We start from the raw sequence: 11,678 nt of genomic DNA, 5'->3' as shown, positions 1-11,678 counted from the left end.
GTTACCAGTGCCTATAATACTTCCTTGTGGTGATCAAAACAAAACAAAAACACATTGGTCCCTTAATCTTTCTTCATTATTCATCAAAACCAACTTAGAGGGCCTAGATGAACTTTAAATCTCCAATCGCCCCATTTTTCTGGTGATTCATGCCAAATTGGTTAAATGTTAGAATTAGATTATAGGAAAAAATTGATTTGGGATTCTTTAATGCATGTTGAGCATCCCCTGAAGTTGTGCATTTATTTTGTTTCTCTTCAAATGCAAAATGCACAGTTTTAGATATGTGATAGATAACTTACGTCAAAATGCACAGTTTTAGAATCCCTGGGGTGCATGGTGTGGCAAATTAAATATCATAATTAAAGACACCATGCACAGTTCTAGTAGTCCCTCAGCGACCGCCGACCAGTTTACTTTAGCGAACAGGTCTTTTTCCCACTAGTTATTTTCTTCTTTCTGTTCATTTTTTGTTTTTTCGTTTCATTTTCATTTTCCCATTTCCTTTTTTTCTTTTTTTTCAAAAATATGCTTGCACTTTTAAAAAAAATTCCTTCAAATATTTATTTAGAAAAGCATTTAGTGTTTTTAATTTATCCCTTTGTATTTATTAGGTATGTTAAAAACTTAAAATGTAAGTTTTAAGTACTTGTTTCATTTATAATATTAAATACGTTTTCTTTCGAACATGGCATGGATGCTTATCATGGACGTGCCCACATACTAGCAAAATTTAGGGTCATATCAAGGATGTTCAAAACAAATCACGTTCAACATAGGATGTTCGGGTAGGCTAGAAGCCAAAAGGCTCCATCTGAGAGCAGGTTGTTTTTTGACATCCTTGAAATGAACACCTATCCACTTTCAACCGAGAAGATTTTGAACATAGAATATGCTCTTCATTTATTTAAAACATTGTAAGAAACAACAAGAAATCATCAAACACTCATTTCTTCTAGGCGTCTATCCACACCAAGATGCATGCAGAGGAAGCTCCGAACGAGTGAGAGAAAGTGAAGGCACAAGCTAATCGGCATTATTCAGGCAAGCGACAACAGGAGATGATCCGCCGTGCAATCACGCGGCGGGCGTGCAGCGGCGCTCGCAGAAGTTGGTGATGCTGTCCACGCACTGGAAGCCGGCGGTGGACCTGACGCAGCTCTTGCAAGCCGAGTTGCATCCGGTCGGCGACACATCCTGGCACCTGCACTGCGGCGGGATGGACTTGGTGCACACGCCGCACTTGTCGCAGCACGGCCACGGGCTTGCCCCTGCAGGCAGCAACCAATATCAATGAACTGCTACACTTGTGACTTTGAGTTACTCGGCAGGAGCAAAACAGAAGCGATTTCGAATCAAGAAAGAAAGAAGGGTCCCTCACCTTGGCCATGTGCGAGGGGCAGAGCTGCGAGGACGGCGACGACGGCCAACGCGAGGAGCAGCGCCTGAGGCCTCATGCTTGCTTGCAAGGATGGGAGCCGGCTCGTGGTTTGGCTTGGCTATCTGAGACCGAGTGTGCGCCGCTAATGCCTGATGCGATGGGTATGGAATGCATGCCTTCTTCTTATAGGAGTCTCGGCTGAGGCAGAGAAAAAAGTCATAGGAGAAGACTTTTCCGTTTGTCATCCTCTGATGTCGATGTCGGGACTTGCCAACGCATGGCGCCGTCGCCTCCATTGAATAATCTGAACAAGAGTACAACCAGACAGTACTCCACTTGTGTGGTTGGTTTGTGTGGATTGGCTTTGAATTTGTGATAATTTGAACAAGAGTACAACCAGTACAAGAATAAGGCCAATACTAGAGGCTGGGAGTATCTTCTGGCTAGGATACGCTCAGACCATATGAATGGATGGGACAAGGGCACCCATCGCGTCTCCTTCTGTGAATCTGACTACGCTGAGACCATGTGCTGGGTATTTTCTCATTCAAAAAACGTGGAGACTGGAGATGGGTACGGCATCAGTGTGTGACAAGGCATCAGAGAACGATGAGTTCCCGCTGTACATGCGCTGGGAACTGATGCTGCCGATTCCACCGTCCTGTTGCCGAGCATGGAGTTAGAGCATCAACAGCCGGCTCCTCAAACGCCCCCTATACATATAGGCGACCGGCCAGGTCAGTGACCAGTCACAAAATCATGTTGTTGCAGAAACTAGCAAGCACGATCACAGAGAACGAGCGCGTGGGTGAGAGATGGAAGACACAGAGGTTTTGCGATCCTCTAACAACTTGGTAGTTTTTCTGTTTCTCTCCTTATTTATCTGAACTCAAATGAGCTCCTGAAAACAAGCAAGAAATGGTCATGCGCGCCAAGCTTACAGGTCATGCCATCCTACGACACTCGAATGTGCAAGATCCCTACATGGTCGTGGCGAGGAATGCGTGATCCATGCCATCCCATCACGATTCCTACGGCGAGCTGAAAACTAGCTAACTACTCCCTCCGTTCCTAAGTCTTTCTAGAGATTCCACTATGGACTACATAGTGAGCAAAATGAGTGAATCTCCGTTCTAAAATATGTCTATATACATCTATATGTAGTTTGTAGTGGAATCTCTAAAATGACTTATAATTAGGAACAGAGGAAGTACTTAACAGAAACACTAACTGAACCCGTACGTGGATAGATACACGCTGACCGTCAGGTTTATTCAGAGAACTGAAATTTGCTAAGTCTAAAACTAAGTGTGTGAGCGGATTATCCAGCAAATAATGGGTGAAGGTTTTTTCTAATACCAGGGTAAATATGTGATTTAGTGATTTTTGATTGCTGGTCAGCTGATGTGGCCGCTTTATTTGCCACTTGTGCACTTAGAAGCGAACCCACCACCCATCAATAATCATATCAGTGGAGTTAAAATGATAGATTAGAGCTAGCTGCAATGAATTACATCAACAGATGTTGTTTTATCAAAAAAAAATAGCGAAGAGTTAGTGTTCTTTGGAAAATCAACCCCAATACTTAGTGGTTTGTGCAATTTCCTAACCCCTCGATGGTACAGAGAAGCGGCATCTTTATAAGATGAGATGATTGTGAAATATCACCATGTGAAAATGCATAGAATTTGACAACTGCTAAGCAAATCCTTGGGCAAATCTCATGTTGACACTACTTGTACATTGTTGGAGTATGTTAATTTGCAAAACCAAGTCTTAACGTCGACCCCTTTTTGTTGTTGTTGGAAAACCTATTGACCACCCTTGTGTTACCAGCTGTATTGTTGAAGAATAATCGTAACATCTCCGGATGTTTATGCACACAGGACAGGGTGTTGTTTAATTTTCTGTTCTGACTAAAGCGTGCACCATTTTATTGTGTGGTACCAGCACATAGACAATAGGCATCATGTAGTATCTGCGCCATTCATGTGAGCTCTTACGGTATCTGCACCATTCATGTGAGTTCTTGAACGATACTGATGGCGTGTCGCTGCGGAGGCTTCATTTCATCACAGGCCTCACACTTCCATCAAGCCCAATCAGAAGCCACACTCACGCACTTATCAAGCCAAATCGGAAGCTACACTAAAGCATAAGCACAACATAGCCCAATTATTGCCCCCCAACCTGCCAAACTTTATTCTTTCAGTACACCTATCTATTTCAAGATTACGAACTTGGGTTCCACATCCGTTTGTGCGTCCGATTAAGCTCGCCGGCTTGCATAGCGTGCCTTTCCTAATTAAATCACTAAATAAATTTTGCACAAATCAGTGAACATCTTTTAATTAGGGTAAACGTGAGGTTAAATACATGAATTCCGTACTTCCATAGTGGGTTTTAATAATTATTTTTTGCGAGATTTTGCTTGTGCATGTAGACACTTGTCAACTCAAAAATAGTCACTCCTAAACCAGTTAAATCATCTCCAAAAATCCATAGTTCATTTCATGACAAATTATCTTCTCCGTGAATACGATACTGAAACTTTTAAAACCAAACTTACATAGGGATTGATATTTTTTAACAAACTACACAAAAGGTTCAACTGAAGATTCTGAGCATAGACTATGCTCTTGTGCGCTTATTGTAACGTTCATTTCTTCTCCGCATCAATCCAGATGCAAAGGGAGCTAAAGCTCTGAGCAGCCGGCGTGCAGCAGCTCTCGCAGAAATCGTTGATGCGGTTTGTGCACTGGAAGCTCTTGTGGCCTGATGGCGGACATGACACAGCTCTTGCACTTGGTCGACGGTAAAAAACCCAGGAGCTTAAGTAATTCCAACGCGTGCACCCCGGAGAGTTGGACTTGGTGCACGAGTCACAGTTGTCGCAGGACGGCCATGGGTTCGCCACTGCAGGCAGCAAACAAGCATCGGTAAGCTGCTATACTGACCTACTCGAGGAGGAGCAAAACAGAAACGATTTTGACACAGTGAAATGGATGAACAAAGAAAGAAGAATCCCGGCCTCACCTTGGCTGTGGGCGAGGGGCAGTGCTGCGAGGACGGCAAACGCGACGAGCAGCACCCGAGGCCTCATGCTTTGCAAGGATGGGCCTGGTTTGAACTTTGGAGGGAGGGACCTCGTGCTTTGGCTTGGCTATTCCGGGACTTGTCAATGCTCGTCAGCGTGGTCGCCTCCATTGTCAGTATTTTTGGTTAGTTTGTGTGGATGTCGAAAGAACAATTATTGTGAATAAGAAAGCCAGGAGGACTATACTAGACGATGTACGAGCTCGGTCCTTGATTGCTACCTGTTGGGAATCTTCAACTAGGATATGCTCAGAAACGTGTGGACGAGATGGACGGAATCCAATAAATTTCCTTCAACGAATCTGACTATTCCGGTAGTGGGGATGGGCACGGCATCACAGAAATGATGAGAGGGAAGAAGATATCACGAAGGTGCGCTGTGAACTCGTTAGGAGTCGTGACGGAGCAGGATGCGACCGGCGTCGGTGCGCCAAGTCGGGTCCACGGGCTGGGTCACGGCTTCGGTGACACACGCCGAGCTTCTTCTCCGCCGGCGACACACGCCTAACGTCCCTCGACGCCCCGAAGGTCCCGCGCGTACCCGACGCGCCCGACCGCCCCAGTGCGTCCCGCACATCCCGCGCGCACCCGACGCGCCCGACGAGCCCGACCACACCAGTGCGTCCCGCGCGCATCCGACGCGCCCGATGAGCCCAACCGCACCAGACGCTCACCGCGCGCCCGCGGTCCCGACGCGTCCAGTGCGAACCCATAACACGCACCGGTCGCGCCCGGCTCGCCGCCGCGGCTTATTGCCCTGCACCGCCGCGGCCTCCATGCCGCCATGCAGTGCCTCCACACCGCCACGCCGTGCTGCGCCGCCGCGCCACCACGCAGCGCCTCCGTGGTCGCCACACATACGACGCCACCGCCCGCCGCCTCCGCCATGCGCCATGACGGCCACAGCGTCGCCCACCTCCATGGGCCGACACACGGCCCGGAGCTCCGTCGCGCAGCTGCCGGCGAGCGCCGCCATCGCTGCCACGCCTTCGGCACGGCAAGCACGCCCAAGATACCAAGCTCATGATACCAATTGTTGTTGCCACACGCTCTCTCTCTCTCTCTCTCACACGCCGAACGGAGGTGGAAGAAGAAGCACACTTTTTTCCCGGCGACGAACGCCCGGGCGCCCAAACACCTCCTTTATATTGAGCACACAGGCTACATCACGGCTGGGAGCTACACCCAGAACGAAGTGATTACATGGCCTTTTATACCCACGGCGCCTAGCAACTGCTTCCTGCGGCACTCACGGCCACCACCCACGCACTCAATGGCCAGCCACACCAGCCACGAACCATGCACAGACGCACGACCCGGCCACGACTCCATCGTAGTGCTTATCCTCTACCGAGCCCAACTAGGTAACAAACTTGGATTCACCAAGCCAACTAATTCCGTGATCCACGCTCCTGCATGCAGCTAACAGTTTATGCAAGTCAAGATTACTACTAACAGGATCAGGGCCAAGACAACGCCTTCAGGGAGGGGACGGCACCCGCGGGAGTCAACATTGTCAGCCTCGGCCATCGTGAAGAAGGGATTTCTCCCAACCCCAGATCACAGATCCCCAAGTCCGGAGCTTCTCAGACGAGTCAGCCACCGCAGCAGGAGGAGAGGGCATATCGTAGTATAGTACCCGCCAACACCGCATGAGCCAGATCAAGAACAGGGCATCGCAGCCTACCTAGATCGAAGCCGCAACCACAACACCACCTCCACCACGACCACATGGCACCACCACGGCACCACCTCCACCGCGCATCACAGCACGCCAACACCACCACCTCCGCGCGAGGCATCACGAAGACCACCCCGGAACGCGCCGCCATGACAAGCCCCGCTGGCCGCCGGACATAGCAGACCCCGGGCACTGCCGGCACCAGATCCGGGCCAAGCCCAGACCCACCGCGCTCCCGCAACTCAGGCCATCCTCAACCACGCGGTGGAGGCTGCCGACCGGCGCCCGAACCACCACCCCGTAGCAAACGGATCTTGCAGGAGGACCACATATCTGCCCCCACCGGCGAAAACCACAGCCGTCTAACCACGCTGCCCACGCAGTTGTGCTTGCACCACCCCAGCATCCGAACTCCGCCGCCCCGCATGGCACCAAGGGGCATCGCTGCGCGCCAGCTGGAGGCCTCGTCGTGGAGCAAGGAGGCGAGCCCACCACTGCCGTCCACCTGACGTGCTTCGCTCGCCGGCTTCCTTCGGTGACGGCGGGAAAAGCAGGTGGATTGGGGAGGGAATCGGGGGCGGCGGCTAGGGTTCACCCAAGCCGTCCCCCTAGAGGCAGCGCAAGCCAACGTGTTTTTTCCAGTGACTCTAACAGAAATAACTATTAGAAGACCGAGAATGGTGTACCCCGACGCTCCCACCCCTTCGTCACACCCTAGGTCTGTCAACCACGCCACCGGCATGGCCATGGTTGCCAGGCCGCACCTGAGACACACGCTCGGCTCCCAAACGCCATGCCTCCCGCTGCCAGAGCCGCCACCCTGCAACCAGACAACCCCGAGACTGCACAAAGGCCCCTGCTTTGGTCCAACTGGCAGCCGCCAACCGATGGAGCCACCAACAGACACTCCACTCCAAACATCGGCATACATGCACTAACCCGCCCGCGGCCGAGGAAATGGGGAGAAGGAGGAGACGTATCCGGACCGACAGACTTGTGCTTGCGACAAGTGACACGACTGCATCGAGGCCACCCATCCCTCCTACTGAGTTCCCCTCTGAACATGGGGAAAGGTGGAGGAGGAGCGGACGCATCCGGACCAGCACACCCATGTGCCGGCTACAAGTGACACGGCCGCATCGAGGTCATCAATTCCTCCTACCGAGTTCCCTGCTGAACACGAGGAAAAGGAGAGAAGAAGGAGCAGACGCATCCGGACCGCCAAACGCCTATGTCGGCGACAGGTAACGCGGCCGCATCGAGGCCACCCACCCCTGCTATCGATCTCTCCATCGAACAACCCGCCGTGTCGCCCCACCATGGCAGCCGACATACATGCCCGCGAGGCCACCGCCAATCGCGCGCCCACCGACAAGAGGTACTAAATCGACCCGCAGCCCAGCCAAGGTAGTCACCAGGGAGGCCCTCCCGCGCCAAGCGCCACCATCCAGCCGCAAGGGCCCGACTGGACGGGGGCCGCCCACCCCCACTGCTGTCACGCCGCCCCCTCACCATCGCACCACGATGAGAGAGGCTGCCCGCGACCCGCAGCGTTAGAGGCGGATCCGGATGCGTCGTCGCCATCACCACCCACTGGCCTACACCACCACCATGCCACCGGTCTCACCGCCGCCACGCCACGGTCGCCAGCCCGCTCAAGAGAGATGTCATGCTGCCACAGCCGACACCTAGCACCACATCCCGGCTAGCGAGATCCGGCCCGCGCAGCACCCCCCGCGTGAGTACACGAAGGAGGCCCTAGTGCTGCCGACAATCTACAGACTTCGCCCGCGCGGGCCCCCTGGCAGCGGCGAGGGAGGGGTGAGGAGAGGAGGGGCGGCGGAAGCCCTAGGGTTAGCCTCCCGGACGCTTGCAGGAGTGTCACGGGAGGAGGAGGGGGAGATCCAATCTGCTTCTTTTCACACGCTTCCATTATTAGCGACGACGACATCGTGACACGGGTCTTTCAACTAGGCTGAGGGGCGTTCTCTGTCAGTTTACCGAACCATGCATCTCAAGTAACTCTTGATGCAAGAACTGAATAGACATCCTTGTTATACCTGATAGATTCAGAAAGACAAATTATGTGTCTAAAGGAAAAGAAACATTACTCAAGTCTGGCTGCTAATGTTTTACGCCAAAAGTAAATGAATAAATAAATGGGCTGTAAATGAAAGCTCATGCACGACCAGCAATGTTCTCCTCTCCCCGTTGAAGCATAAACAAATAAGGAGTACAAGTATGGATTCAAGCAGTACATCTAACTGTTCTAAATGTAATGAATTTGCTTTGATTTTGATGAAAAATCCGGTTTTATGTAAAAATCATCCAATATGAATGAATCTTGTGCGTTCAAATATGCATGAAATTTGTTCCTTTTCTTTAAAATTCTTCCAAAATAAAACCGGACATATGCGAATAGCGGATTGCTGGATCCCGCATCCGTGTCTGCAGACGGATGCGGAAGGAAATATAAGGGTCAGGGTTGGAGATGCCCTAAGGACTAAACACATTGCAGATCCATAACTAACACAGGAGACATATATGTTTTTTTGGCAGGAGGAGATATATATGTTTAAAAATATCTCAACAACCAATTTTTTTTATTTCAAAACACAACTTGTGAACAGAATGACCAGAACATGCCCAGGAATAGGATTGCACGGGCTACGTGCTGTGCTGCTAGTTAAAACATAGTACAGTAGAACCAAAGAGAACAGATGCAGAACCATGAATGCATGCTTCAGCAAGGCAAATATACATGGGGACTTGGACGCAACCACAGAGGCACCTTCTTCCTGGCCGCCACTCCCATGGTTTCTGTCATGTCCAGTTCACTAGGAAGAGTGCCATCCGGGAGACTCCAATCAAAATGAAATAGAAGGCTTGCAAGAGCTAGCTCAATAGTAGCGAGCCCAAATAGCATCCCGGGGCAAATCCGACGACCAGCGCCGAATGGTATGAACTCAAAGCTGTTGCCTTTGAAATCTCTGGCACTTGCCACAAACCTCTCAGGCACGAATTCTTCGGGCTCATCCCAGCATTCCGGGTCTCTAGAGATGGCCCAAACATTGACGAGAACGGTGGTGCCTTTGGGCACATCGTAGCCGAGTATTCTGCAGTCCTCTCTGCACTCCCTTGGTACTAGTGGCCCAGGAGGGTGCAGCCGCAATGTCTCCTTGATGATGCATTGCAAGTAGCTCAGCTCACCTAGACCCTCTTCAGTAACCTTGTTTTGTCCCATGAAGGCTCCCCTGACCTCATCTTGCGCCCTTGACATGATGCTTGGGTTTCGCATCAGCTCTGCCATGGCCCACTGTAGCGTTGTCGATGTTGTCTCTGTCCCCCCTGCAAGAAGGTCCTGTATGTATTGTATTCTTTCTTGTGTTAGTGAATAAAACCATGCATTGATACATACTGTGCAAAGGATAAGCATATATAACGGCACACATTCAGTTGTACTCCCTCCGTCTCAAAATAAGTATAGTACGTAGAAACTAGTGCTTGTAAATTTAGGACATATTAAAGTAGTAGTACAACTTACGAAGACAACTGCTTTGATGTTGTTCATGGTGAGGGGTGGCTCAAGGTTTCCTTCTCCCTGCACCCTCAAGAGCACATCGATGATGTCTTCCTGGTCTACTTGTTCAGAGGAAGAAGCGCTCCTCCTGCTCTCCAGATGATCATCTATGGCATGGCCCATCAACGCTAAAAAGGCCTCTCGGAACACCTCGGCTCTGCGCAGTGTGGTGCTCAGAGCGCACGCCAGCCTCGACGACGGGAACAGGTCGGGCAGGGCGACGCCGCTTACAATCCCTACGGCCTCATCAACGTGTCGGAGCAAGGTGTCCTGCTCCGTGAACTGTCCACCCATGATCATGTGCACCGTCGTGTCTGTCAGGTACGCCGCCAGCATCTCGCTCAGATTCACGACCGGCTCTAGCGTAGCCGAGATGGACCGGATGAATCTATCCGTCTCCTCTCCCCTGATGGAGCCGAACGAGGCGATGCGCTTGGCACTCAGCAGCTCGAGGAAACAGATCTTGCGCATCTGCCGCCAGTGGTCACCGTACGGGGCGAAGACGATCCCCAGGCCATGCTTGCTAATGGCCTTGAGAGCTGAGGTCAGTGGCCTCGCGCAGAAGGTGGTGTCGTGCGTCTTCATCATCTCCTTGGCAGCCTCGGCGGTGGAAACGACGATGACCGGACGGTTCGCGCCGAACATGAGGAGCATGAGAGGGCCGTGTCGCCTTGATAGGTCTCGTAATGCACGGTGTGGGAGTGCGCCAAAAAGATGGTGGAGACTGCCGATGACAGGTAGCTGCCATGGCCCTGGAGGGAGCCGTAGGCCACGGTTGTGACAACGAGAGGAAGCTAGGTAGTAGAACCGAATAATGTACACAAGAGGAAACAGAGCTAGCACTAGCATAAAGTAGGACGCATCATTCTCCATCGTGCTAGCTATGAATCTATAGTGACTACTCGGCCGTCTTATATAGTACTCCCTCCGTCTCAGAATTTTAAGACGTTCTTGCAAAAACGTCTTAGGTTATGGGACGGAGGGAGTAGGATTTATGGATGATTCTAGTCAACTAGAGGTTGCTTCTTTTTTGTTTGCTTGTTGCGATCCATGTATAGTATCTATGGGAACTAGTATACTACTACGAACAAGTTTGGTTCCGCAATTCTTCCCTGTTATCAGATTATTACACCATGACATGATTCTATTAAATATGTTTGGTTGGTCCGACTCATACTGTCACATTCCAAAAGTTTGGACTACAAAATGTTTATAATCTAAAAATCGGAACCAACAGAAAACTTTTGAATTTTTTTAATGGTAATTAAAACCTTTTTCTCTCCCATTGTTTTGTTCGGTCCTGTGTGAATTGTTCTTGTGTTGAGAATCCAGCAAAGGTCATCTTGTGAACCAACCCTCAACAATTTTCTAAAACCCTACTTTGGCCAAATCTCATATTTCCCAAAGTTTTGACTTAGCAAGAGCTAAAAATTCCGAGTTTCAATTAAAATATATGTATTTTAATGGGAATCTATGAAGTGCTACTCGCATCTACTTCCCTATAACAAATGAATTTGCACATGCTTCACCAGGATGAGTGTCGTCGGCTACACTGATGCAACCAAGGGCGGCGCGGCTGCTTCAACGACTTCAAAAACCACCAGAATTATTTTGAAGTTGGCTTCATGAATGATGAGCAGACCGTGGTGTGGCACTCCCAGGCAAACGACGAAGACCAAGCCATTGATGAAGGAAGCCGGTGCGGGGTCACCATCTGGTGAGCGAGCAAAGCTCGGCTTCCTTGCGTGATTCCGCGGCCGGTCGTGGATTTGGATACCGGTTAGGCACTAATTATAATTGCTAAAAAACTCGGAGGACTAATCTCTTACGTGGAAGGACAAAAAAATAGATTCACATGAGGCCAGAACTGAACGCAAATCACGTGACGAACGCAAATAGAGTTTTTTTCGGAAGGAACTGAAGGCAACCATGTGAGGGTG

General features: G+C 50.5%; 2 protein-coding genes and 1 long non-coding RNA gene across 4 annotated transcripts; all 3 read right to left on the bottom strand.

The window, feature by feature from the left end:
- Nucleotides 1–882: 882 nt before the first annotated feature.
- Nucleotides 883–1,523, bottom strand: LOC123069448 (Bowman-Birk type trypsin inhibitor-like). The gene is made up of 2 exons (XM_044492338.1): nt 1,382–1,523; nt 883–1,271 (listed from the first exon to the last, which is right to left on the bottom strand). The coding sequence occupies exons 1-2, from the start codon at nt 1,455–1,457 to the stop codon at nt 1,078–1,080; spliced, it is 270 nt and encodes an 89-aa protein (XP_044348273.1). The 5' UTR covers nt 1,458–1,523; the 3' UTR covers nt 883–1,077.
- A 2,348-nt stretch (nt 1,524–3,871) lies between these two features.
- On the bottom strand, nt 3,872–6,173 carry LOC123069371 (uncharacterized). Of its 2 annotated transcripts, XR_006432524.1 has the most exons (3): nt 4,699–5,693; nt 4,418–4,582; nt 3,872–4,297 (listed from the first exon to the last, which is right to left on the bottom strand). It is a non-coding gene; the product is annotated as an uncharacterized lncRNA (long non-coding RNA). The 2 variants fall into 2 exon arrangements; XR_006432513.1 differs by having other exon boundaries at nt 4,418–6,173.
- Nucleotides 6,174–8,799: 2,626 nt separating this feature from the next.
- LOC123069301 (desmethyl-deoxy-podophyllotoxin synthase) lies at nt 8,800–10,611 on the bottom strand. The gene is made up of 2 exons (XM_044492161.1): nt 9,703–10,611; nt 8,800–9,519 (listed from the first exon to the last, which is right to left on the bottom strand). The coding sequence occupies exons 1-2, from the start codon at nt 10,609–10,611 to the stop codon at nt 8,902–8,904; spliced, it is 1,527 nt and encodes a 508-aa protein (XP_044348096.1). The 3' UTR covers nt 8,800–8,901.
- Between the last annotated feature and the right edge of the window lie 1,067 nt (nt 10,612–11,678).

Source organism: Triticum aestivum, chromosome 1A (assembly GCF_018294505.1).
Source record: "Triticum aestivum cultivar Chinese Spring chromosome 1A, IWGSC CS RefSeq v2.1, whole genome shotgun sequence".
Taxonomy (NCBI): Eukaryota; Viridiplantae; Streptophyta; class Magnoliopsida; order Poales; family Poaceae; genus Triticum; species Triticum aestivum.
The sequence above is the reverse complement of the archived record's forward strand: the minus strand, read 5'-3'. Positions and strand labels throughout refer to the sequence as shown.